The sequence below is a fragment of the Cyanistes caeruleus genome, chromosome Z (assembly GCF_971803275.1).
Source record: "Cyanistes caeruleus chromosome Z, bCyaCae1.hap1.1, whole genome shotgun sequence".
Taxonomy (NCBI): Eukaryota; Metazoa; Chordata; class Aves; order Passeriformes; family Paridae; genus Cyanistes; species Cyanistes caeruleus.
Genome location: NC_141732.1, coordinates 36,385,114 through 36,410,362, shown reverse-complemented (window position 1 = coordinate 36,410,362; position 25,249 = coordinate 36,385,114). Strand labels below are relative to the sequence as shown.

Here is a 25,249-nt window from a genome sequence, read left to right as displayed (position 1 = left end):
GATGTTATTGTCCTCTGCCTCTTAATTGCTTCCATTGGTCTTTTAATTAGGGATGAGTATGGAGAATACTACCAGACCAGTCATTAGAGAGTTTGTTTGGTTTGATTGCTGTTGTTGTTGTGGTGATGGTGGGGGTGGTGGTTTTTTACTTTGTTGTGGCTTGTTTTGTTTGTTGGTTTGGTATGTTTTTTTTTTAATTCATGGAGAACTTGAGCAACTCAGGCAGGCTTCTTATTTCCTTTCAGGTTTCATTGGATGTGACCATTAGAGAAGCAGAGTCTGAGGCAGTGACAGTCATCTGTAAAAGAACCAGTGCTCCAATATTTGAGGTGATGAAAGATGTGTGACTTTCTACTGGCAGCTCTTCAATTCAATGACCTGGGACAGGTAATCCAGAAAAAGGAAGAGGTCTGGCCTCCAGTAATGGTGTCTTCTTTTGTGTTGGGCTTATTTAGTAGCCTGCAGCCATAGTCCCATACTGTCTAACCAAGTTCTCATAGATGTATTCAGGACTTTGATTTAGCAGAATGTTACAGCAATATACTGGAATTGCAGCACAATCCTAATATAGCAGCTGCAGTATCGACACAATCACAATTCAAATATACTGTTGTCCTGGTTTAGACTAAATTTGGGGGGGACCCCTTTGGAGGAAGTTTCCTCCAAAATTTGCCCTAAACCAGGACAATACTGTTCAAATTCCCATTACTGGTCTCTAAATGCTTGCTGTCATGACATTGTGTCCTCACAATTACTGAGAAGAAATATGCAGGTTACACCCAGCTCATGCCAGTCACTGTCTTCCAAACTGATTTTTTGAGTTGTCTATTTTCTATACTTTATATTGGGCTGAGTCACATACACACTACCCTCCCACGCTGGCCTGGTTAGCTCAGGGAAAAAAATCTCTTGACTAATTATTTCAGGGAAGGCTGTTTATTTGATCTTAGGACTGAATGATGCAGCTGTATTCCTAAAACAAAGTTTTTCCATCCAGTACCTCTTGTGCTGAGATAATTTAATCTTTCTTTATGATAGTTCATTGTTTTTCCTTACATTCTTCCTCCAACACATCATTCTTGTGCATATCCTCTGGGTATTCCTCCATTGCAGGGGTCAGTCACCCATTCTCATACTTTTCAGGAATCTCACACATGTATTTTGCAGAAAAATTTAATTTTTTTTGTCTTCAGAAAGGAAGAAATTTTTAGGGGTGATACCTTTTCTATATTAAGAGGAAGGGGTCTTGTTCTTGGCTTAAGAAATCCCAAGACTTCCACCCGTACTTACAGGTTTGTGATAATAATCATAGCTGCTTGCTCTGAGAGAAGGAAGCTTTGGATGTCTGCTTTCACAGCTCAGTCCAAATTTCTTGCCCTTTTTTAGTGTGGTTTGTTGTTTTTTTTTCTTCTTTATTTTGTATTGATAGGATCAGACTCTTCATTCATCACTTCAGGGATGCTGAGGCTGCCAGGTCCAGAGGAATACTGCCGGCATATAAAGAAAATCTAAAGTAAGAGTTATTCCCAATGGAGTAACTGGTTGTGAACCAGCAAGGTGGAGTCTTAAAGCTTTCACAGGAAGTTGTGTGAATTCAGGACACATAAAATAGCCTTACTGATAAATGTTTCAGTTGCTAATTATTTTATGCTTCATCAATCAGGCTTGTCTCAAGCTGATACAATATTATATCAAATGATTTTTTGGTGGTGGCTTTAATCTGAGGAATTCTAGGAATTGCTGTCAGAAGAATTTTGATGGTATTATGTCAAGGGACTGAAAAAGAATTTATTTAACAATAGCCTCAAATCCTGTTGTATGTGTAGAGTTTCAGTTCTTATCTCATTTTTTTTCTTTCTAAGTTCAGACAGGGAAATATTTTTACTAATTTTTTTTTTTTTTAAATAACAAGGAACTGAAATTGCTCAGAGTTTGCTTATGTGTTCAGCATGGTGAGGAACTGGGCAGGTTCTTTAGTACAGATATGGCATGGAAATCTCTTGGTTGTGTATAATAAAAAACACTATTTCCCCAAGTGAATGCTCATGTAGCTGTTTCAGCTTAAAGAGCTCAGAAGGTTTGGAAATGATTTATTTTAAATATAGGTATCCACAAACCACAGTTATAGGATCAGTGGAATTCCATTTCTTTGGTACTGTCATCAGCTGACAAAGATTTCCTCATGCTAAATCTTCATATAACTGAAAAAAATTTGAGTAGATATGTAATAAATTTTATATTCAAATGTTCAAGCAAGCTTATCATAACATTACTCAACCTAATAGTATCACTATGGTGATAACCATCCTTCCGTCAGAATTGATGTTTACCTCTTGGCCTGTCTACTGATGTTGCTGGAACTTAGACTTTTTGATTCATACAATAGCCGCCAGGTAATTGACATGTGTATGACTTCAGTGATAAGATGTAATTAAATAAATATCTACAAATGGTGCTTTCTTGTGTTGTTCACAGTACTGCCTGGATTCCTATACCAAATAAAAGCCCAGCTTCGTTCAGCACCTTTTACTCCTTCAGTCATAGAAGAAATCAGAGGTTTACACATACAGGAGATGTCATTATCCTTGCTTGTTTTTCACAGTAGAATTGCCACAAAATCACGCTGCCTAGTAAATCTACCATCTCTGTGACGAGATGTGAGTATAGAAGTAAGACTTTTCTCCCTGCTAGAAATCTTTTATAATATTGAATGGTATATAATTTTCTCTGAGTGTTCCTTGTGTGCCCTCCCCTTGCTCCTCTACAGTTTTACTCTTCCCTCTTAACAAAGGTTCATTTGGTTTTTTTTCTAATACTATCAGAATTTAAACATCTGTGTTTTCCAACACATCTTCTGATCTTTCGTACATGATAATGAGACACTGACCTACTAAGTTACAGAGCTTGTCAGCAATTGAACAGGGAATTGAATTCAGAAGGTGAGGCAGTAACCTTTTATTATGGACTGGTAACTTTTTGCTGTTTCATACTATAAAATGTGCCACAGAAATGAAAATGGAAAGTGCTGTTGGAAACAGGATTGGAATGAAAAGCATATCTCTGAAGACTGCTTTGGGTTAACTGGATGGGTTTGGCCTGAGGAAAGAGGAGCTTGCTTAATATTTCAATGGATTTCACTCTCTGTGCTTTCAATCTGAGTTTTGCTTTTATTCTGCTTGCCTCTTGGTTCCTATACATAAGAGATATAAAAGCGAGTTTAGCAGTTCCCACAGGATGGGAGAGCTTTCTGAGCAATGTCATCACCACTGATGTAGCTTTCCCGCTTTCTCTCTCCCCAGAAAAATCAACTGTAAAGGACACGTTAGTGCTGAAATGTTAAAAGCCTAACTGAACATTTTGGGCAAAGCTTTACTGAGTCCTGTGGAACCATAATTTGTTCTTTGAATTTCTGAAAATGGTATTGTATCATTAGGAAGCCCACCATGGACTTTTCTCAGTTTTGTGCAGAAGAGGGTTTCTCTTCTGAGAGAGAAGGGTGCAATGAGAGCCTCATTGTCTCAGACAAGACAAAGCAGCGTTGTTCTTTTGGAATAAAGTCATGAAGTCATGTATAGCTTCAGCTGCCAAGTGCTTGCTCATGATGTCACAACAGGAGAGGAGCTCACAGCAGTGTGGCAGTCTGCTGTGCTGCTGTCAGATCATGGTAAGATAAAATCCAGCTGCAATGATAAATGGTTTACCTGACTAAGGTGCCTGATAGGATTCCTATGCAGACAGTCATCTGCATTACCCATAGAGGAATTAAACTCTGCCATCTTATTATTGCTCCTTTTGATTTCACTGATTATCATGTTGTTTGCACCTGGTGTTAATGCATCAAACTCTCTGGGCTTACTGAAAGCCTAAAAACATTACAAATCATATGAAATCAGGTCTGTTGGCTGACTTGCATTAAAAGTGAATGTGAGGAGTTGCCTCAGTGCAGAGATACACAGATGATAATGTGGAGAAGCATGACAGCAGCCCAATTTGGCCTGAAGCAGTTAAAAGGTGGTTTTGGGCCTTTGTGAAGTTTAGTGGAGGTGGCATTTTTTCTGTAAGCTCTATCAGGGCCATGCCAAGTTGTCTTCTGGCACTCTGCCACATCATCCCTTGACTTGCCAGGGGCTGGCTCTACATTTATCAGCCTTCAGTTGGAGAACTGGACATCTTCCCAGCCCCTTTTTCTTGTACCATGGGAGTAGTCTGCAGACCATTTTGGCTGTTATCCCATATGTTCCTTCTCCTCCTAATATATACAAATTGTCAGAGTCTGCTCCCAGTTCAGGGAGTTATTCCAACCCAGCATCAGTTTACTAATAGGTGAAGTTACCTGAATTCCTTTAGGTTAATTCTTCTGACTAGGCACAGGCAGGCCATTAAAAGTTAGAGGGAATAGATTATTCTGAAATTGTAGAAAACATAAAACTATTTTTTGCATGTTTTATAGGTAATGTCAATTATGCTTTCTAGTGAGGTGAAGATGTAAACATTTAGTTTTGTATTTAGCTTCTCTGGCTTGTAAGAAGCAAGACAAATGACAGATATCAAAGATGTCATTGAGTAGAGACAGCTGTTTAGGTCTCAAAATCCTCCCGTTTGCTGTTTCATAACTTTCAACTATTTCATGAATTTACGGAGTTTTAAGGTATATTCATGAGTTATACCAAATAATTACAAAATTATATCAAAGGATTATAAAACCATTGCTGCCAAATAATTACAGGACATTCGATTACCTGACATTATTTTCACATCACTTTTGTTATGATTATATATTGCCCAAAGGTTAATTTTTGCAAATTACATGAAAAGCATACTCTGACTTCATTCAGAATCTGTGAAAGCATCTGATACTCTATGCTATGTTTACACTCATGTTTAACATCAATTTTTTCCATAGTTCTGGGCTACTTGATATTACTCAGAACTATTCTGAGTTGAGGATATAGCCTGTTATGCATGCATGTCAAATAGCTTTATTTCTTCTATACTCAGTACTCTCAGGCATGAAGTCTAACAGGGTTTTGTTTGTACATATTCATGAGCATGGTTTTGTAAAATCTAACATAACAAGCAAATACCTGGAGGTAGACAATATGGAATTTGAAGTATACAGGTAGACATTCAAGAGGACTATAATGCTTCATACAATAAAGAAAATTCTGGAAGTTATGTGAAAGTTTGTTTCTAAGTCTACATTTAAGTGTACTATCTTTGTCTGTGAATCAGTGAAACTAGAAGCCCAAAATGTCGCTGATGTTCAAAATTACAGTCTTGCATATACTGTTTTTGGTTCCTACCTGTAAACATTTCTATCTAATCATAAGAAACATCTAGAAGGAATAAATATTTTTCTTTATGAAGTATTTGGCAATAACCCCAACAATGTAAGACCCAGCATGGCAAGCAGGCAGCTCGGGATAGAAGGCTCTTATCCCAGTTCAAACCCTCAGGCAGGAGCCTTCAAAACAGTAGAGGGCTGATATAAGCCCTGCTGTGTCACCCTAGAGAAGGGCAGGTAGGAGTTGGCAGGTGGTATTACACGAATAACCCCTTGCAAAATCTCTCACCACTGTTCTCTCATGGAGAAGGTGGTTTTATGGTACTTTGACAGAGGTGAGGTTTGATCTGACAGAGCAGTTTCTGCTTTTTAGACAGGGATGATCTGAAGCAAAATGTATGCACATCGTGGAGTTTCATGAGGCTGAATATGGCTGAGGCAATTAGTGCTGCTGCATTTTCTCTAAAAATAGTAGTTTTCAACAGCACCACAACGGCATACAGTAATATAATGAAGAAAGACACAAAGTAGTTTTGGCTTCCAAACATTTCTAATGAAACGTGGTAATTGTTTTTATCTTTTAGACAGTCCAGAATTACTATCTCTGTCAAGATACATTTCTAAAGGTAAAAAAGCCTCCTTTTTTGGATTGCATGGACTACGTGGACCCACAGGACAACCATCTGTGTTGACTCAAGAAAACATTGTAAACAGCAAATGCCTGCAAATGGAGGCAGGAGCAGAGCTTATAGAGGTCATCCAATTTCTGACAAAGCATTTGATTTTGCTGTATCTTTAAAGGATCCCCCCGTCTTCCCATGCCAGATAGAGCAGCTCCAAAAAGGAAGTTGGTCAGCTACCACCATTCTAGCTGTGTGCTGTCACATCCAAAGAGAAGTGGATAAAATTAACAAAGCTGCGCAAAGAGTCATGCAGCTTATTGAGGCTGTAGGACATGGCAGGAATTGCCCTTCAAATTTTATGATTGCCTTGGGGTTAAAAAGCCTCTATTAGATCGGAATGAGAAAGCAGAACCTTTTGTTGTAGAGCACTGCATGTGTTGGGGTAAAGGCTTCTAGATAGCAGGTTGTGACCGTTGTGAAATGGGAGGCTGAGGCAGTTAGGCATGAGCCAAGTTCCTCTGTTATTCCTGAAACAGTTGTCCTTAAACCAGATTTTTCTCTCACATCTTGCAAAGTCTTGTTCTCCTGAAATCGTCCAAGCCCTGACATCTGAACAGCAAGTCCATGATGCTGCAGATAAAATTTGAGCTGTGAGGGGCACTTATGAAAGCAGAGATGAGCTTGATGTAATGGAAAGAAACGCTGAGAAAACGGCAAAGCTGAGCCAGACCTTTGCTTGCAATTATTAATACAGTACAAATGGGTTTGAAAATTATCATATTCAAAGCTAGGTAGTGTCACCAAAATGCAGGAAGTGATCACAGTGCTGCAAGACACACTCCTAAATGAGACCTCACTGTAAAGTTAGAACTGAAAAACAACTATTTTAATGCAGAAGGTGATGCACCGCCTATTAGAAATATTAATGCACATGGAGTGATGGAGAGCCTCTGCACCTCCAAAATACTGTGTCTCACTCCTGGTGAAGCACTGGGAGGTTTTTACAGAGCTATTTCCAGCAGGTAGTTGGGTGGACTCTGCACTGTCAGAAGGCACAGAGACTCGGCTCCGTCTCAAGTCTCAAGCCTGCATTCACACGGACGTAGTAGAAATGGGAAGGAGGGCAGGGAGGGCTTCCTCATGGTAGGAAGGTGCCAAGGAAAACCAAGGACTAAAATGACTCTTGTTCTGCAAAACCTTGCCCATGTACTTGCAGAGCCTGTTCATTTGTTCCACATGTTTCACCGCTTGCTGAAACAACTGCGTGGGTGCAACTTGAAAGAGTTCAGTGCAGTCAGCCTCCCGGAGGGCTCCCGTCAGCCCTTTCTGAGCCTGCCGTGCCGAGTGCCTGCGTGCTCCTCGGCTGACACAAAGGCAGGAATTTTCATCCACGAGTTGCTAGCACTTGACGTTACACCGGTCTCCCAAACGGAGCTCAGACGGCGTGGAACAGGCACGGCAGCCCAGCCGCGCGGGCCGCAGCAGCCGTGTGCGCTCCCAGGGCAGGGCTGGGAGCGCCGGCAGCAGCAGCAGCAGCAGCAGCGCCCTGCGCTGCCGCCTCCTGCCACGGCGGGGCGCTGGGACTGCGGCCACGGCGCTGCGCGAAGGCACGGAGCGGGCAAAGCTCCTCCGCTCGGCCGGAGCGCGGGGGAAAGGAGGAGGAGGAGGAGGAGGAAAGTGGCGGCTGCGCTGGGGCGCTGCGGGAGAGATGAGGGCGGGGTGGGATGTAGCGCAGTTCCTGTAGCAAAAGGGTGCGTGGAGGAGGAGGGATGGATTAGAGGGGAAAAGGGCGGTCAGGGAGAAGGTGAATGGGTTTTGCGTGGTGTGGCCGGTAAGCAAGCCAGGAGAAAGAGGGAGGGTGTTTGGGGGGACAGGAAGCTGGAGGAGGGCGGACAGAATGTGTGGACAGATGGACGGTTGCCTCCAAACTGTTCCATCTGGCACATGGAAATGTCTGGTGCTGCAAAAATTGCTGGTGAGCTGGCTAAAAACAGCTCTGTTCTTGCCCAGTGAAGATGCACATTTTGAGAAGCTGCTAGTGAGGAGAGGTGTCTGCTGCTGGCCAGAACTGAGATGAGAAGGGACCTGAGAAGTGCCAGGGCAAAGATGAGATTCCAGGAGTTCTGTCCTTTCCCATCCCATTTTTGCTTCAGAAACTGTCCCTTACCTCCTAAGGGCAGGTGTTCATCTGTTGGCTTTCTGTGTCATGCCGAATGGTACAAGATGGATTCAATCATCCCTTGGGAGCTCTGGGGAGCCTGGCTCTATCACAAGTCCTGGCACTCCAGGTGGGCTTTCCTTGGCTTCTGGCATATTACCTACAGGGACCAGGGAAGCTGAGATAGGTTTGGGAGGCAGAAGACACATCTACCTGAAACGTGTCTCTTGTTCCATAGCACTGCCTTACCTTTTTTTTCTTCTTCCTGGAGCGGACAAACCCGGGGGTACAGCAAACTCTACTTTGCCTCTTGGTTTTGGAAGCAAAGCCTCACAGTTCTGGTTCAGAGCATCTCCCATCTGTGTCCTTCCTCTTCAGCATCCTTGTCACTTTAATACAGGTTTCCCACCCTCTGATTGCCAACCAGCTCTGTCACCTCCTGGAATCTCTGTTTTCCATGCTTGACTGCATGATGGCTTAGGACTGTCCATCATAACTCTGAATTTTCAGTTGTTGCTAGCATTAACCATGTGGGCTCAAACTGATGGATTTGTGCCTCTAGGTAGATTTCTCTTTTCCTTGGCGTTTTTGTTGCCTAGAGGGTGAGGTCCAGCTCCATTGTTGTTTGTGCCCAGACAGTACCTGGCTCTTTGCAGCCTGGAATTGCAACCTCCTATTAATTCCAAATCCCATGTAACCTATGGGAAAGCAAAGGTATTTTCTGAAAAGAGGATAGTCACTCAAGTACTGCCACAAGCAGAGTTCTGCCTGATAATTAATTTGCTATCTCAGGGTGGATGCATCTCATGCTTCATGGTCCATCTGGCAAAATGGAGTATTCATGCATACCTTCCTTTCCAAAATGTTGGAGTGCACAGCTGCATAAAGACTTGTGAGCAGAAAACAACAGGCAAACAGAATTTCATTCTCCAATACTCTCCTCTGGCTGTCTGATAACTCCGGAAGCCAATGACCAGGCAAACCTGGTCCTTACCTCTAGGCAGTGGGTGATATTTCCCTCTAAGCAACTATCATGTAATAGCAAAAAGCCTGCTCTTGTAGACAGATAATAAATTAACTCCATTGCCTCAAGGCAGCATGCTAAAGCCCTGTGAAAAACAAGTGTCTCTCATATTGTCTAACAGCAATGCCTGAATGCAATCTCAGGCAGTAGCTACAATCAGAGGTGTCAGTGGGCAAAGGCTTGCAGTCATGAAGCAAAATGATGGATGATGTCTGAGGATGCTGAGTCCTGTACAGGACCACAAACATGATGGAAAGTATGGGGTAATATGCAGAGAGCATTTTAAAGGGGTAATCTTTAAAAACATTAAAAAAACCCCCATTTGTATCAGGCAGAATGGTTGTGTTTAGTTGCCACTCAGCTTTGTGGCAGACTCAGCTGTGGATGACTGCTGTTCTCTTGAAGATGGTATAAAAAGAGGAGCTTTCCTGTGTACCTCAAGAAGGTGTGTGCTTTTGCCTGGTGTTGATCTAATAGGGAAACTGAGAAGTTACAGCACCTGGTGTTGAAAGTACACTTCAGTGAAGATGGTCTTTTGGCAGCACTCTTGTTTTTGCATGGCTTTCTGCATCTGAGATGAGGAAAGGTGCAAAAGGTGCTGCTCTTCTAGTCCTGCTGGATGACCAGGGGCAGAACTGAGGAGCTAGGAATGGCCCTTGCAGATTTCTTGTGTGTAGTACAGTAGTGGAAAAAGCAAACTTGCTGAGTTGCTGCCAGTGGTCTGCCTGAGAGCTAGGGATGAGGTAGGTTGCAAGGCCATTGAAGGCCTTATTGAATTATCCAATCCTTATCCAATTGAAGGATGAATAAGTGGATAGGACACTACAAGAATGTTACTTGCAGCAGCAATGTGACTTTGAACCACACTTAAATGGCAAATTTTTCATTACAGGAAGCTGAATAATCTGGTAAGATTGTAGCTGCCAGTTATCAATCCTCTGTGAGGACCTTAGATAAGACAAATCTGAATCACAAAACTTGTGACTGTACCAAAATCTGGGCCTCTGCAAGAAGTGTACCTTGTGTTGCGGCAAGAAAAAACAGGCTTGCCATATAAAAGTCAGCAAGCAATTGAATAGCCAGCAATAAATAATCAAAGCAGGAAGAGTTTGGGGTCTGGGGACAAGCTAAAATAATTTTGCCTGCCTCTTCCTTGAACTTGAGAACTTCAGGAGAAAACCTCCTCTTTGGAGAGATATGCCAAAGTAACTCTTATTTGAGAAGAAAACAGAAGATCCCAATATCCTTCAGCAGAGGAGTGTCAGGGGGATGGGAAAAGAGGAACCTGCATCCCTTTTGATTATCATCAATTTCTGGTGGTTTCTGAAAGGAGCCTTGTATGAGGTGTTACTGGGGAGGACTGACAGAGGTCTGGCTACAGAGAAACTGGCTAAATAATCCTCACTCCCACTGCTAAACACAAGACCCTGGGGCAGCATTCTCTGTTAAGCTGTGCCAGTGGATAGTACTGTGCAAGCATTTCTGTGCTGCTGTCTGTGATATTTTGTGTATGAGATACAAATTTAGGAATCAGCATCGTTTTCCCACTTACATCTTGCTGGGTTTTTTTTGTCCCCGAGTCCATTTTATAGCTCCAGACTAGCAAGTGTAGCATGAAAAATGAATAAGCTAAGTTAGGTCTGTAGAGAGTCTGTCTCTATTATTGGACCAACCAATGCAGCTGGAGCAAACAGATAATCTTGAAGGCATCTGATTTATCTTTGGATCTGAACTGCAGCCTGTTGGTTTGTTGGTTTTGGTTTTTTTTTTTTGAGCTGTAATTAGCAGTATCATAAAATATATTTTTCCTCCATAAAAGACTTTCCTCTTGCATACTCCTAGACTGCAGTGCTTATAGCCATATAAATACTGCCACAAAGAGAGATCAGTCAGAGTTTAGGACCCAGAGTCCTGTTTAAGGCTTACAGGATGAGACAGCTGACTGAAAATCAATGAAGTGTGATTTACCAAGCATCATAATGAGGGCAAGATAAGGCTAGAAAGGTGCTGCCTTGCCTTGCAGACTCAACAGTCTACTTCGATTTTTAACTAGATTGTTTTAGTTCCCTACAAAGATGAGACCAATTTGCTTATGAAAAGAGAAGATCAGATTTAAAGGAAAAGCCACGGTGGTGCCCATGCTTTGCCTAGTGCTCTTTGCGCTGTGTCTGAGCCGCTCAGGTAGGTGTGATTTCTTCTTCTTCCAAGCTGAGCTGCAGGTGTTAAAGTTTTTTTTTTTCTGCTGGCCAGTTAGCTTCTGTTTTCTGGGATACGGTGAATTCTGGCTTCCCTGGGTCATCCTTTGAACACTGTGTGAGTAACAGAAGAGGGTTATATCAGTCGCTGCCTTTGTATTGCAGCCATGGTCAGTTTGACAGCTAGGTTTTAATAACTGGTGGTGGGGCAATTGCCAGCTAGAAATTAACAAAAAATCCTAAGCTTGATTTTTGGTTGCTAAATGGAATTAAGAGAAAATTTCTATCACCAGGAGAAAAACTGAAATGCTTCAGGTGAATTGATAAAAGGCTAAATGTCTTGTCTGTACTTATTGGGGTGTTTTGTGCAGTTGTTTAGCAGACTTTCTGCCCCAGAGCTCTTGCACCCATGGGAAACTGCTACTTGGATAGATCACAGAGAGAGGCAGGAACTGGAAGGATGGGGGAGATGGCAGACAGTGCTTGACTACTTAAATGCATGTTAACCTGCCAGGGAGCTCCCCAGTTTTTGCCTCTCAGTGTATCATATGGTAGATTCAGGGATGTATCTGTCCTATGGCTGCTTCTCCGTTTTTTTCCAAGGCAGTGCTACTTAGTTCAATGTTTTCTCCATGGTTTTATCTAGCTTAATCAAAAAGTGGGGCTTGGTCAAAGGAACTGTTAGGCTATTTTCCCATGTGATATTTCTTATTTTCTCATTAATAACTTCTGCTTTTAAACTATCTTTGTACATGTACTGATGCTGTCTTATAGAGGCAACAATTTTCTTCCTTCTGGCTTTCTTCCTTGTGAAACTCCTCAAGTCTTTTTCACATTTTTGTGGCTTCCTCAGCAAATGAGATTCAACATATCCAGCTCCAAACCCAGCTTTACTACCTGTCTTCCATACCAACTTGAGCATTAGGTACCTGAATTTTATGTGAGATGTGGGCTGTGAAATAGCACCATTTTCTTTTGAGGGAGGTCATACACACCCACAGACACAGAGGGTGTGTGGCTGCGTATTTGTGTGCAGGATGTTGTACTGAAATAAAAACAGAGCAATGTATTCTGGTATTAAGGCAGAGCTGATTTTGATCCTATGTATTTTGGGGTTATGGATTTTTTCTATTCAATGGTTTTTCTGTTAAATTTCCTGTTTTTAACAATCATACATGCCTATGAATCCCTATAAAGGGAAAGCAAAATATCTAGGAGATGAAGTCTCTGCAAAGACTCTTACATGTCAGGGGGTTGGACCTCTGAGGTTGTGGGTAGTGAAGTGGGAGAAATATGTTCTTTCTCTTCCTTTGATTCCAGAGGCAATACCCATCTGCTATGTGTGGAAGCCAAGCTAGTTTCCTAGAACAGACCACACTGTCCTTCATTGCTGTGGCACAGCTAGGGTCAGCTCTGGCATGAGAATAAACCCTGGAACAAGCAGAAGGGACATTAGTGGAAACAGCAGACCTCAAGGGCTTGTGACAAAGTGACAAGACAGAGTGTGGCCTCAGGACCACTATAAACTGTGCTGACAGCCTCATGAGCCATGCCTGGCTATGGGATGGAGAAGGTGTGGAAATGAGTGTGAAAGCTCCCTCTGACCAGCCAGTCTCTACCTGCCCAGGGCTTGGTAACCTCACCACACCTCACCACATCTGCTGTATTCCAGCTACAGAGGACAAACACAACTTGTGCGAGAACATCTGAGAGGAAAGTTGTTAACCTGTGAGTGAAGCACTAGGTTTCAGAGTTTATAGCTCCTCAAACAGGAGCATCTTGCTGTGGCTAGAAGTGAGGAATAACAGTGTTGCTTGGACCTTGTGCTATCCTGAGAGGATCCAGACAGCATTAAAGAATGATTTTGTCCCATGGAAAGCTCTGTTATGAGAGCAGGTTTTTGCTTTGGGCAGTTCTTCAGCTGTGTTGCTTGCTGCCCTGTCTGCAGCCTCAGACAGATCCTGACCAAGGTGGAGGAGGCTGCACAGTCTGTCGTGCTCAGCAGATGGGCAGCAGCTGCTGGGGAAGTGGACATGGGCAGAGATAGTGGTCCATGGTCACATCCATTCCTCCATGTAGGGGCAGAGCACACCCCTCTGCCTCCAGTTTTCTCTCTGGAGGGGCTGCTGGGTTTGAATGCCCTTTTTATCCATGTGGCACAGGGACCCTGCTATGGGCTGCCTTGACTCTGATCACTGATGCACACGGTGTATGAGTGTATTGACTGTGCCCTCCAGGGCTCTCCCACTGTCAAGTCCTGGCACCATCCGTGGGCCATGATCCTCTGCCTGCAGACCGTCCCTGCATCTAATACTTGGCAATCCAGGCACAGATATTCTGCTCCCCCTGGGGCTGGCAGGGCACAAGCTGGGCCCTGGACAGTGTCCTGTGAGGTCCCTATTGCTGCTGACACGGCAATATCAGCTGTGATCCCTGCTGTGTAGGGCCAGTCTTTTTTCCGCATTGGTGGCTTTGAAGAGAGGCAAAATCCTTCTCACCCTTGACTGCTATGTATGTGCACAAGGGAAGAGACGGAGGTCATGTCAGAACTTCAGAATCACAGGGTGTGGGGCTGAAGTTTGGGAAAGGATGGAGGGTCTGAACTGCCCTTATCCCTTTGTGGTAGCAAGGGGAAGGGGGAGCATGGTGTCAGTGATTGTGGAAGTCACAAGTTGTGCAGGAACAGACCATGATGGATGGCTGTGGGCTTGCCTGTCACATCTAGCCCTGACTGCATCATCCAGCTCCTACTGCTTCCAGATGGGCTCTTTTTGCTTTGGCAAAAAGGCCATAGCAAATGTAAACCTAGTACAAAGTCATCATTTCTCTGCTCTGATGATTTTTTTTTTTTGTGTGTGAGTTGGGCTTGGGCTCTGTTGCCTTTCCGTTCACTTCCCTTGGTTCTGCTGAGAGTCTGTGCATCTGAATTTCTGCAGAATTTGCTGTACAAGACAAGACCTGCCCAGAGGTGAATTTTCCTCACATCATTGCTCTGGCTCACTTCTTCAGGTCATGACATTTTCTGTGTCTGCTTTCTGTCAGTGCCTCCACTCTGTTGCTCTCTTCCAGATGTGAATGCCTTCAGTTCAGTTGCTGAAAATGAGGATGCACTCCTCAAGCACTTATTCGAAGGCTATCAGAAATGGGTCCGCCCTGTGGAAAGCTCCAATGACACCATCAAAGTCCTTTTTGGGTTAAAGATATCACAGCTTGTGGATGTGGTAAGTGGTGTGTTAGTAAAACACTACTTTTATAGATAGTTGTGCCTCCACCTGGGAGGACTGGTAATTTAATTAGTGTTTTCCTCCTGACACGAGAAATGCGCAGTGATGGCTGGGCAGCAAAACACTGAGCATGAAATGGAGCTGGTGATATGAGCTTCTTCCCTCACCCCCAGCATGGACTGTAGGACTCTTTTGTTTTGGAGAAAACCTGAAAGTCCTTTTTTCCCTGCTGTTCTCAGGGAATAAGGTGTAATTTCCATAAGGTTTTAATCAAACAACCCATGCAAGACAGTCCTTGACATCTGTATTGCGATTTAATGACAAGACAGCTACAGGAGAGGACTGAGAAAGAGTAAGAGCTGGTTGTACATTATTCACTCCAAGAAAGCTTGCATTGAGGCCAAAGGTAGTTTAAGTCTTAACCCAGCTGGTCACTAAGATAAAACTCTAGAGTCAAAATAGATAATCTTGTGTTTCTGCCCATGTGGAAGTTTTCCCTTCTCTTTCCACTGCAATGCACAGTGGAATTTGCACAATGCCCAGAGTTACCCACACAACAGTGTGCTCCTTATATCCCCCAGCCCCTGGTAATGTCCCCTTGTGCTGTGGAAGGCACACTCTAATTTTGTGCTTTATTTAAATATTTAGGACAATGTTTGAGCTTGTATCTTTCCAAACTCACTCCAGGCCCAGCAGTGCAGGGAAATGAGCCATCCTGTGAGCCCACAACTCAACTTGCTGGCTGAGCCCTGCTGCATCCTGGGTCTTTGGCATATGATTCCCATGAAATGCCAGACCTCAGTTTTCCAGCCTCAGGGGCTCCCAGTGGTAGTGGGGACAGCACCTAGAAAGTCAGTCAGTTTTCCTCAGTGGTGACTGAACAGCCCAAGCCCATGGGGAAACAGGACCATAGGGATCTCCTCATCTCAGCACAGGGTTGGACTCATAGGGTCTGTTTCTAATGGCTGCTTTGGTATTTCAATCCTCTCTCCCTTCTGTCACTCTAGGATGAAAAGAATCAGCTGATGACAACCAATGTGTGGCTGAAACAGGTAAATTAGAGCATATCAGACCTCCCTTTTCTTCACATGGAACTGCTGAGCTGAGTAGTCATCTCAGTCTGCTGCCCACTGTGCCACCCATCCCATTTTATGATGCTGAGTGGCCAGCACCAAGACACCTAACCTGAAGTTTTTACTTCACTTTTCTCACTTCAGCAAATGTATAGATTCAGAAAGGTGGGCAGATAGGCCTTTAGGCCTACCTAGAGGGGTACCCTCTTCTCCTGACCTGCACCTCAGCTGTGTACTCAAGCCAGCTGTATTTCAGGGAGGCGACACAGCTGGTACTGCAGTGGCTATCCCTGGGATGTTTTATGTACCCTGAGGGACTATCTTGTCTCAGACTTAGAGGTCACACAAGTACTGTCTCCCTTGCCTGAGCCAAGAGTGGTGCCTTGGATAGATTTCTTCATTCCTCAGCATATGTAAAGAGAAAGAAGAGGCCGGTATGTTACACACTCACACTCACACATATACACACCACAGACCTTTTCCCATTAAAAGATGTAGCAAACGAATCTGATTCCTCTATCATAATTGCTTCTGGAACTAACAGTGATTTATGCAAACACAGGAAAAGTACAGGTTGAACTGTTAGGTCTCCTTACTTCTTCTTCACTCCTGAAGAACTGTTTTTGGTTTATGTTACATTGCACCAGTTTATTGACCTTGTGACAATTATTTTAAGTCTCTCAGCCTTGTGAGTATCTGTAAAGATGTCAGCTGATCCCAGGCAGAGGACATAAAAAACAAACCGTACTTGAAATCATGCCATGGGGAAAGGTTCTTGGGAGTCACTGGGCTGGTGGATGAGACTGACTCAATTTTTGTCTCAGTCTGGGTCTTGTACTGCTGCAGTGAGTGTGAGATTCTGGCCAGAGCAAGACCTCTAACATCAAAATGGATATTGTGTATAAAGATGATCTCTCCCTTGAAGAGGGAAAAGCTCAGACTTCCCCTGACTGTGGGGAGACAGGATTCTCCCCTTTTGCTGGAGAAATTTCTCTTTGTTCCAAATACAGCTGCTGGGAGCCTGTCCTGAATTATCTGCAATATTACAATTTCCCCACCTTCAGCTGCAATTGTAGAGCCCCTTTTGTGTACAAGGCCACATCTTGGCTCCCTTTGAATATCCACTGGGCAGACAGCAGAGCCCTTCTGTAAATGGCCCTCATCTATCCTCTCCCCATTCCTGCCCACTCTCCTTACAGGCTGTAGCACCCACCTTCACCTCCAGGTCCAAGCCCTGTGCACTGTAGACACACTGATTTCTCTGGAAGCCTTTGGAACCCTCAGATTTTAGCCAGAGATGCTCCTCAGGGAAACTCAGGACTGTGATTTCCCAGAACTGGGGTCTCTGGAGTCGTTACCATTTCTAATACTGCTTCTCCATCTGATGGTCTGAGAACATTAAGGCCCAAGGTAATGCAAAGGGAGTAGAAAATGAGGCACAGGCTGTGGTTTTCACATATGTAAGTGCCCTCAGGAGCTCAGGATGAGCACTAAATACCTGTGCCTGACCCAGGTGTCCTGCTGTGGAAGTTGTGTGTTAATCATTAAGTTTAGCTTAATGGTTAACTCATTTTCAGCTTTTCCTTGTAAGAGAGATGTAAGGGAGATGCTCCAGTCCCCCCCATCATCTTTGCTACCCTATGCTGAACCTGCTCCAGGAGCTTCATGTCTTCTTTGTCCTGAGGAGCCCAGAACTGTACACAGTATTCCTGATGTGCCTCACCAGGGTGGAGTAGAGGGTCAGGATCACCTCCCTTGACCTGCAGGCAGTGCTCTTCCTAATGCACCCCAGGATCCCATTGGCCTTCTTGGCCCCCAGGACACACTGCTGGCTCATGGACAGCTTGTGTCCCCCAGGACACCCAGGTCCTTCTCCACAGAGCTGCTTCCCAGCAGGTCACCCCCAGCCTCTGCTGGTGCCTGGGGTTGTTCCTCCCCGGGTGTGGGATCATGCACTTGTTGAGTTTCAGAAGTTTCTTCTCTTCCCATCCCTTCAGCCTGCAAAGTCCTTCTGAAGGGCTGCACAGCCCTCCAGGGTGTTGGTCACTCCTCTGAACTTTGTGTCATCAGTAAACTTGGTGAAGAGGCATCTGCCCCTTCATCCAAGTCTTTGGTGAATAAGTTAAACAACACTGGGCCCAGTGGAAAACTTGTTTCCAGTATGGAAACTTGGAGGACACCAGAAGTGACAGGCCTCCAACTTGACCCTGTAGCACTGATTACAAACACTTTAGGATCTGCCATTCTGCCAGGTCTCCATCCACTCACCCAGTCCAAATGTCCCAAGTTTGCCTGCGAGGATATTGTGAGAGAGACAGTGTTGAAAGCCTTGCTGTAGTCAAGGTAGACAACATGTAGTGCTCTCCCCATGTCCATCCAAGCAGTTGTTTCATTTAGAAGGCAGTCAGGTTGGTCAAGCATGATTTACTTTTAGTGAATCTATGCTGATTGCTCCTGATCACCTTCATAATTTCTCAGCAAGAGTCTTGCTTCTCTTGGACAAACAAAGCTTAAATGATAAAGCTTTTTTTTGGTTTTTTTTGGGTTTTTTTTTGGTTTTTTTGTTAACTTCAAACATCCTGATGCTCAAGATGGTGGGACTTGATACACAAGGTTCAGAGGAACCTTTAGTGGTTGCTGAGAGTCTGGATTCAGGCAAGCTATGGGGTCTACTAACAAGGGTCAAGAATCTGGGTCTAGTGTTTTTTGTTTCACTAGCAGTGGGTTAAACTCTTCAGTGACAGCACAGAAATGGGAATTTGGCAGAGCTGGAGGAAGGAGAGAGCAATTGCAACGTCTGGAGCAACTTGGAAGAAAGGGAGAAGAAAGAACCTTATGCATCTGCTGCTACAGTTTGTGTCAGCATAGCCCACAGGGAGATTCCTGTTTTAAACTGCTCATCTTGGAAGTTGCACGCAACCTATTTTCTGCTCTAGTAAGAAGACACAACCATTTGCCTTGCAGACACAAAAGAGCACTTTAGATGAGAAAGAAATCGATGCAGGGCAGAGGGAAAGTGAGGAGTATTGCAGATGGAGCAAATAACGCAGGCCAAGGGGCTGCTCCAATTCAACTTCAGAGGGATGATTCTGTCTCCAGGTGGCTCAGAGGGTATTTGCTGCTCTTGTGTTAATGGAGGCTGCAAGATGACTGTGTTTGTTGCCACTCAGCCCTACTAACTGTTCCCTTGCACAATGTATGTTTCCAGCCTAAGCCCCGTTGTACCTATTACAGGAAGCGTCCAGGACATAGGTGAGACTGTGACTGCTTAACAGGCTAGCTTGCTGGGGGCATCTGTTAGATACACATCCTCAGGGAAAAGTTAATGCTAAAAGTGGTGTTCTCTGTCCCTGATGCTGAGGCTATAAGCAGCAATGGCCCCTCTTGTCTTTCCACACCTGAACAATAACAAATGTCTCTGGGCATAGCTGTGAAAATAGCTATATTCTCTCTCTCTCTCTCTCTCAGACACACGCACACACATATTCACTATATTTAGCTTTGATTCCACATGTATAGCATGTAGAATTAAAGAAATGAGAAGGGAACTATGTGGAGAATTAATAGACAGTATTTCTTTTTTGGTTCATCCTTAAATCATGGAGGAAATTGCCCAGTGAAGGCTGAGACATCCACATCCTTGGAGACCTCTTAGTGCTGCAGCTTAATGGAAACTGGTTCATCTTCCACTTCTTGGTATTGACCACAGTCTACAGCTCTTGCATCACGTTGCTGGTATTTCTGAGGGCAAATGAATATCCTCATCAATAATGAACAAAGATCAGAGAGCTGATTTTCCATTGCTTTTCTGTGGAAATCTCCAGGTTGTTGGAGCCACTTTGTTATGGTCTCCTTATCTGAAAATCCAAAAAAGGAAAGAAAAATTATTCTAGAGTTCAGCATGATGAAAATGGAGAGGACTCTTTGTGCTTTTGTAACCTAATACTTTACAATAGCATCATATTCTTTTTCATGCCATAGTTTGCAGGTCTTTCTAATGAAAGATCTTTTTTTAATATTTTTTTTTTTTATTTTTTTTTTATTTTGCAAGTACAGTGTACAGATACTAGGTGTTGTGTTCCATTCACTGAAAAAAGCCAGGTCTCCACTGGAAAGTGAATTAAAGCCACTTCTACTCATTTGAGTGCTAGTACCCACACCACCTAGGGTCCATGGGGTCTTCCGTGGGATCTGTGACAGCCAAAATCATCTTGGGCTGGTTCTCAGAGGGAAAGAGAATTGCTGCACTAAAAGGAAGTGGCTCCTTCCTTCTAGACTGCTCTCAGGTGGGCTGTGCAGGGTGGTGAGTGAAGTGAGAATCAAGTGCTTTCCAGGGGTGCTGGCCTTGGGATTGCCAGCCTAGGTATGGGTTCTTGGGTGTCACCTGTGTCTGGAGGGGCAGTGCTTGTGGGGGTTGACACCTCCCAGCCATGCCTGTCTGGCACCCTCTCTGTAGCTGAGCAGCCTCATGCCAGGCTCAGCTCACTGTGCATGCAGTTGTTGTGGCACGTGGAGGGGTGAGGAAAGAGGCTGCTGCATATGAGTGGGCAGAGGACTCTGCTGTTCTGTTATAGGAATGGATTGACCACAAGCTCTCCTGGAATCCAGATGAATATGGTGGGATCACTGCTATCCGGGTCCCCTCTGAGTCTCTGTGGCTTCCTGACATCGTTTTGTTTGAAAAGTGAGTAGCATGGCTCCTTGCTCTGGGCTTAGGCCAGAGCTTGGGCAAGGCGTGTCAGCTACCAGGAGGCTTGTGTGGGTTGTCAGAAGGCTGCTTCTTTAGGCAGTGTGAATGTTGTGCACCTTGTGCTCCAGGTGAGGGATAGAAAGCAGAGCTGAAATGGGGTAGGACTGGGGCAAACATAAGTCTTGAACTTGGTACCGTTTCTTCCTGTCCAACTCCCAGTGCTGACGGACGTTTTGAGGGATCCCTGATGACCAAAGCCATAGTGAAGTACAATGGAGTGGTGACCTGGACACCACCGGCCAGTTATAAGAGCTCCTGCACTATGGATGTGACCTTCTTCCCCTTCGACAGGCAGAACTGCTCCATGAAGTTTGGGTCGTGGACGTATGATGGCAATATGGTGGACTTGATTTTAGTTGATGAAAATGTAGACAGGAAAGACTTCTTTGATAATGGGGAGTGGGAGATCTTAAATGCCAAAGGTATGAAAGGCAACAGGAAGGATGGGCTGTACTCTTACCCATTTGTCACTTACTCCTTTGTTTTGAGGCGCCTTCCGTTGTTTTACACTCTTTTCTTAATAATCCCTTGCCTGGGATTATCTTTTCTAACTGTCCTGGTGTTTTACCTACCATCAGATGAAGGAGAAAAGCTTTCATTGTCGACATCAGTTCTAGTCTCCCTCACTGTTTTCCTTTTAGTGATTGAGGAAATAATCCCTTCTTCTTCCAAAGTCATCCCTCTGATTGGTGAGTATCTGCTCTTCATCATGATTTTTGTGACCCTCTCTATCATCGTGACTGTGTTTGTTATCAATGTCCACCACCGATCTTCAGCAACTTACCATCCCATGGCTCCCTGGGTTAAAAGGCTCTTTCTCCAGAAGTTGCCTCGTCTGCTCTGTATGAAGGGCCATGTAGATCGCTACTCGTTCTCAGGGACTGAAGAAAAGGGAACCACCTCGAAATCAAAGTTTCTGGGGAAGCAGAAATACAAGCAAGCAAAAGACGGAGAAAAAGTTGTTATTGCCTTTCTGGAAAAGGCAGCTGACTCCATTCGGTACATTTCCAGGCATGTTAAAAAGGAGCATTTCATCAGACAGGTAGGTGGAGGGAGGGCAAGGAGGGAATCATAGTTTCCTTCACATCAGTGAAGCTCTTTCCTTTTCTGCATGCTTTTCGCTTTGCCTCTTCCTCCTGCTCTCCTCTGAGACATATTCTTCCTCAGACCTTGAGAAATAATGCATTTTTTGAGACAACAGATAGCTTCAAGAAGTGTTTTGTTCTGTGGGAGTCTCTGCTCTTCGCAGATGCAAGACTCCAGGAGACTCTCCTGGAGGAATTCCTGGTTTGGAATTATTTGAATAACCTTATCCTGTGGAAGTTTGGTATACACATAAATCTAGAAGCCTCTAAACTGTCATATGCTCAAAATTTAAAACTTTTACACTTTAATGCAAGCTCTATGGCATTTGCTAGGTGTCAGTCCTGGCCTCCGAGCACATATTGTGCACTGCATAGCTGCTCTGTTTCGAGTGAAGGTCTTCCAGATTTTCACAAAAACCTGTTTAGATTAGCTCCCAACTGCTATCCTTCACCTCTCAATGAGCCTCCTGGCTTTTAAAATGGCACATTGCTTTGTTTGCAAGCAATGCATCTTATGCAAGGGTAGGACAGCAAAGCAATGCAGCTAGTAGCATTTGGAAAACTTCTGTTAGCACCCTCCTAGCAAGAGCTAGGGCTTTGATCAAACTGCTGAGAGGACTACAGCAGAAAGAAGAGCAGTAAATCAAACATGTAGTATGTGTACACATATTGTCCATGACTGAAACCTGTTTGAAGCTGAAATAATTTTAAGAATAAAAGGTCCCTTGAATCACCTCAATAAATAGCACTTTTATGTGTGCATTGTTGTGCCAACTTGTCAAAATCCAAAAATTAAAAATTCATAATTCAGAATTTCTCTCCTGAGTGTACCCAATCCGAGCCAACAAATCACTTAAGCAAACACAAGTAAATGAAACTGCTTGTACTGGAATCAATGCCTGTGTCCAAGTGCTGTGCCAGAGCCTCATCCTGGCACTTAGAGGGAAATGCAGGTCTGTAAGAAGAAATCTAGTTCACTGTAAAGCCATCTTCAAGGCTAAGTCTGTATATGCACTTCACTAAAAGCTTTTGTGGGGGCTGAGGAAGTCTCATCACCATGTGCAGAGAATTATGGAATTGTTTTGGAGGTTTGAGCGATTTGCAGCTATGAGTGCTGAAAATGTGATCTCTGTTAGGCTACCACATACTACCAACATCTAATTTTAAAACCAGATTTGGGGAGCTGAAATATATGTAGCAGTATCAACATGGTACTAGGCTTCTTACGACTTGTGTTTATCCTCCCTCTGTCCTTCCCAGGTTGTACAAGACTGGAAATTTGTAGCTCAAGTCCTGGATCGGATCTTCCTGTGGTTATTTCTGGTGGTGTCGGTGACGGGTTCAGTTCTCATCTTTACCCCTGCATTACGGATGTGGTTGAACAACACTTTGTAGAAAACACTCCCGCAGTAAATTACAAGAACAGTGCCAAGGGACAGTGGTACCTTGGAGCTTGGTCTCTGCTGCACAAGAGGAGAAGCAGCAGCACAAATAAGGAAAGGTGATGGTAACAGTGGGCATTTATTAGTGTTTTCAATCTTCATAATAACTCTACCAGTTACAGATTTTGCTGAAATCAGAAAAGAACTTGGTGCACAGCCAAGGCATAAAGTGAGCTGGGCTTGCACAACTGGGTTATAATTATTTTATTGATAGCTTGGTTGTATTACTATAAAAGCCAAGATTATTAGTTTAAATTGGAAATAGAAGGTCTTGTACAATCATTATGCTAAAAAGGCAGATCTGCCAGTTAAAATGCTACATTGTAAAAGAAGTTACTGTAAGAACATAAATCTCTAGTCAGTTTATCTGTGTTTACAAGTAAAAACCACTAAGTGTCAACATGCTTTAGGCATGTGTCAGAACTGGCAATTGCATAGCATGTGCATTAGAAAAAGTATAAATTATTCTTAGATGGGATACGGAAAACCTTGACCCTCTAGCTTCACTTTGCTGCAGGATCAGCTCAACAAGGGCAGAGCCTACCACTGCCCATCTGCTACCAGCCTTTATGGCATGCACAATTTGTCTCTCACCTCAGCCATCAGGAAGCTACAAGGTATTGCCCACATTTCAGTATTACTTGCAATTTTTCTTGCTGCTCTGTAAGGTACCAGAAAGCTGACAAAGCAAGGATTTTTCCCCATGCTCCACATTTAGAAACTATTATTCCTTCACCTGCTTGTTCACAATTGGAAGATCACCTAAGCAAAGGTGGCTATGCTACTCCATAAGGCAACAGTGATATTCCTGAAGTGTTCAGCTGGAGGGAAGCTGCAGACCTCTCTTTTGGCAGATGAAAATTGTGGTTGTTGCAAGAGTGGGGTTTCTCTGGGCATCAGGAAGGTACATTTTTGGATATTGGCTTGTCCATGTTTCCTAGGCAGTTCAGAATTTCATTCCTTCAATTCATTTATTATGGGATCCTTCTGCATGATTAGAAACTGCTCTTAAAAGTGTTAAATAAGTGAGATGTAACAGAAAACACCCAGGTGAAACTCTCACAGGAATTAAACTCTTGCCATTTTTGCTGGGGCAGTGTTTTCCAACATGGAAATGTTGGAAATTAGATTAGAAAATACTATTCAGAACTTGCAAATATTTCCAAGGTTAGCAAGGGTTTTGGAGATCCAACTTTTGACAATCTAAATATGTGTTAAAGTTTTAGCTAGCCTTGAAACTTTCTCCCTAGAGATGGAGGTTAGAAAGTGTTAAAAATACATAGGGGTGTTCCTGTGCTTGGATTGTGCCACCAGACCTCCATGAGTTAATGTAATCTCACCAAATTGTGTCAATGCAGAAACTTCTGTTCAGTTGTGTAATTATTATTAATAAAGATGTATTTAGTGAATGATTCCTGGGGTGTCCATACACTGGGCTTTGCTGTTGATTTGTTGTCAACAAAGCTAGACTGTAGCCCATTTTAAAAGTTTTATCCCAAATCTATTCAAACAGAGGGGTTGGCATATTCTTGGAAAGTCCTCATTACTTTTTAGCTCTGTGTGGTGGTTTCTCGTTAATTGACGTTTGGGAAAAAAGTAAGAAACCACCCATGGAAGTGATTTATTTTGAGAGAAGCTGCAGGGAGCTTCCTCTCTGCCTGAGATAGGCCAATAGCTGGCTAGTTCTGAGAACTGATAACATTTTGCACCATTTAAAATTAGATCTGCCTCTGTGAGATCCACATTTTAAAATCCACCAGCCTGGGAAATCTCTCTGCTTCCAGCCTTGAAAGGTAGCAGCGCTCTGGTGAGGCCGTGCTCCCCCGTGGCCTGTGCGCCCTGAGGGAGGCCGGACCGGACCCCAGTGGCTCCCAGGGGGGAATTGGAGGCTGTGGGACCCCAGCCCCAGGCTGGGCCAAGCCACAGCTGCTGACATCTCATGATACTAAAACCCCTGCCCCCCCAGTCCACACAGACAACTGCAGGCCAGGCTGGGACACTTTGGCCCCCAGCAGCTGCCGGGTGGAGGGAGGCACCCATCATGGCCTGAAATCCAACATTGTGACTGCTGTGGCCACCAGGCAAGATTTAACCCTTCCACTAAACAGATGAGACCTGCAGACCTTGCTCCTCTCTCCAGGGAGAGAAAAGGAATGACAACACATAGAAAGAAAACATGAAAACACCAAGGTCAGTAAAAGAAGGAGTCAAGCCTCAGGTGGAAGGAGAATGAGGAGATGCTCTAATAGGCTGAAATATTCTTTCGGCAGGGCCATGGAGATGGGCAATGATATACTGAAATATCTCCTTTAATTCATAAGAGAGTATGGGGGGATAAAGTATTCAAACTGTAGATGTGAGCAGAGGCATCCACTGATGAAACCAAGCAGA

General features: G+C 43.9%; 1 protein-coding gene across 2 annotated transcripts; it reads left to right on the top strand.

Moving 5' to 3' along the window:
* The first annotated feature begins 245 nt into the window (after positions 1-245).
* On the top strand, positions 246-24,270 carry CHRNB3 (cholinergic receptor nicotinic beta 3 subunit). 2 transcript variants are annotated; one of them, XM_023943739.2, is made up of 6 exons: positions 246-387; positions 14,354-14,505; positions 15,516-15,560; positions 20,156-20,265; positions 20,491-21,373; positions 22,677-24,270. In XM_023943739.2, the coding sequence occupies exons 3-6, from the start codon at positions 15,534-15,536 to the stop codon at positions 22,809-22,811; spliced, it is 1,155 nt and encodes a 384-aa protein (XP_023799507.1). In that variant the 5' UTR covers positions 246-387; positions 14,354-14,505; positions 15,516-15,533; the 3' UTR covers positions 22,812-24,270. The 2 variants fall into 2 exon arrangements, with proteins under 2 accessions (XP_023799507.1, XP_023799506.1); XM_023943738.2 differs by lacking the exon at positions 246-387 and adding an exon at positions 11,130-11,270.
* Positions 24,271-25,249: the final 979 nt, after the last annotated feature.

What these genes read in the sequence shown, in the direction of transcription:
- CHRNB3 (XM_023943738.2), top strand. Translation starts at nt 11,228, where the DNA reads ATGCTTTGCCTAGTGCTCTTTGCGCTGTGTCTGAGCCGCTCAG. An exon ending in GCTGTGTCTGAGCCGCTCAG is followed by an intron (nt 11,271 to 14,353) that starts GTAGGTGTGATT and finishes GCTCTCTTCCAG; the next exon opens with ATGTGAATGCCTTCAGTTCA. An exon ending in TATCACAGCTTGTGGATGTG is followed by an intron (nt 14,506 to 15,515) that starts GTAAGTGGTGTG and finishes CTGTCACTCTAG; the next exon opens with GATGAAAAGAATCAGCTGAT.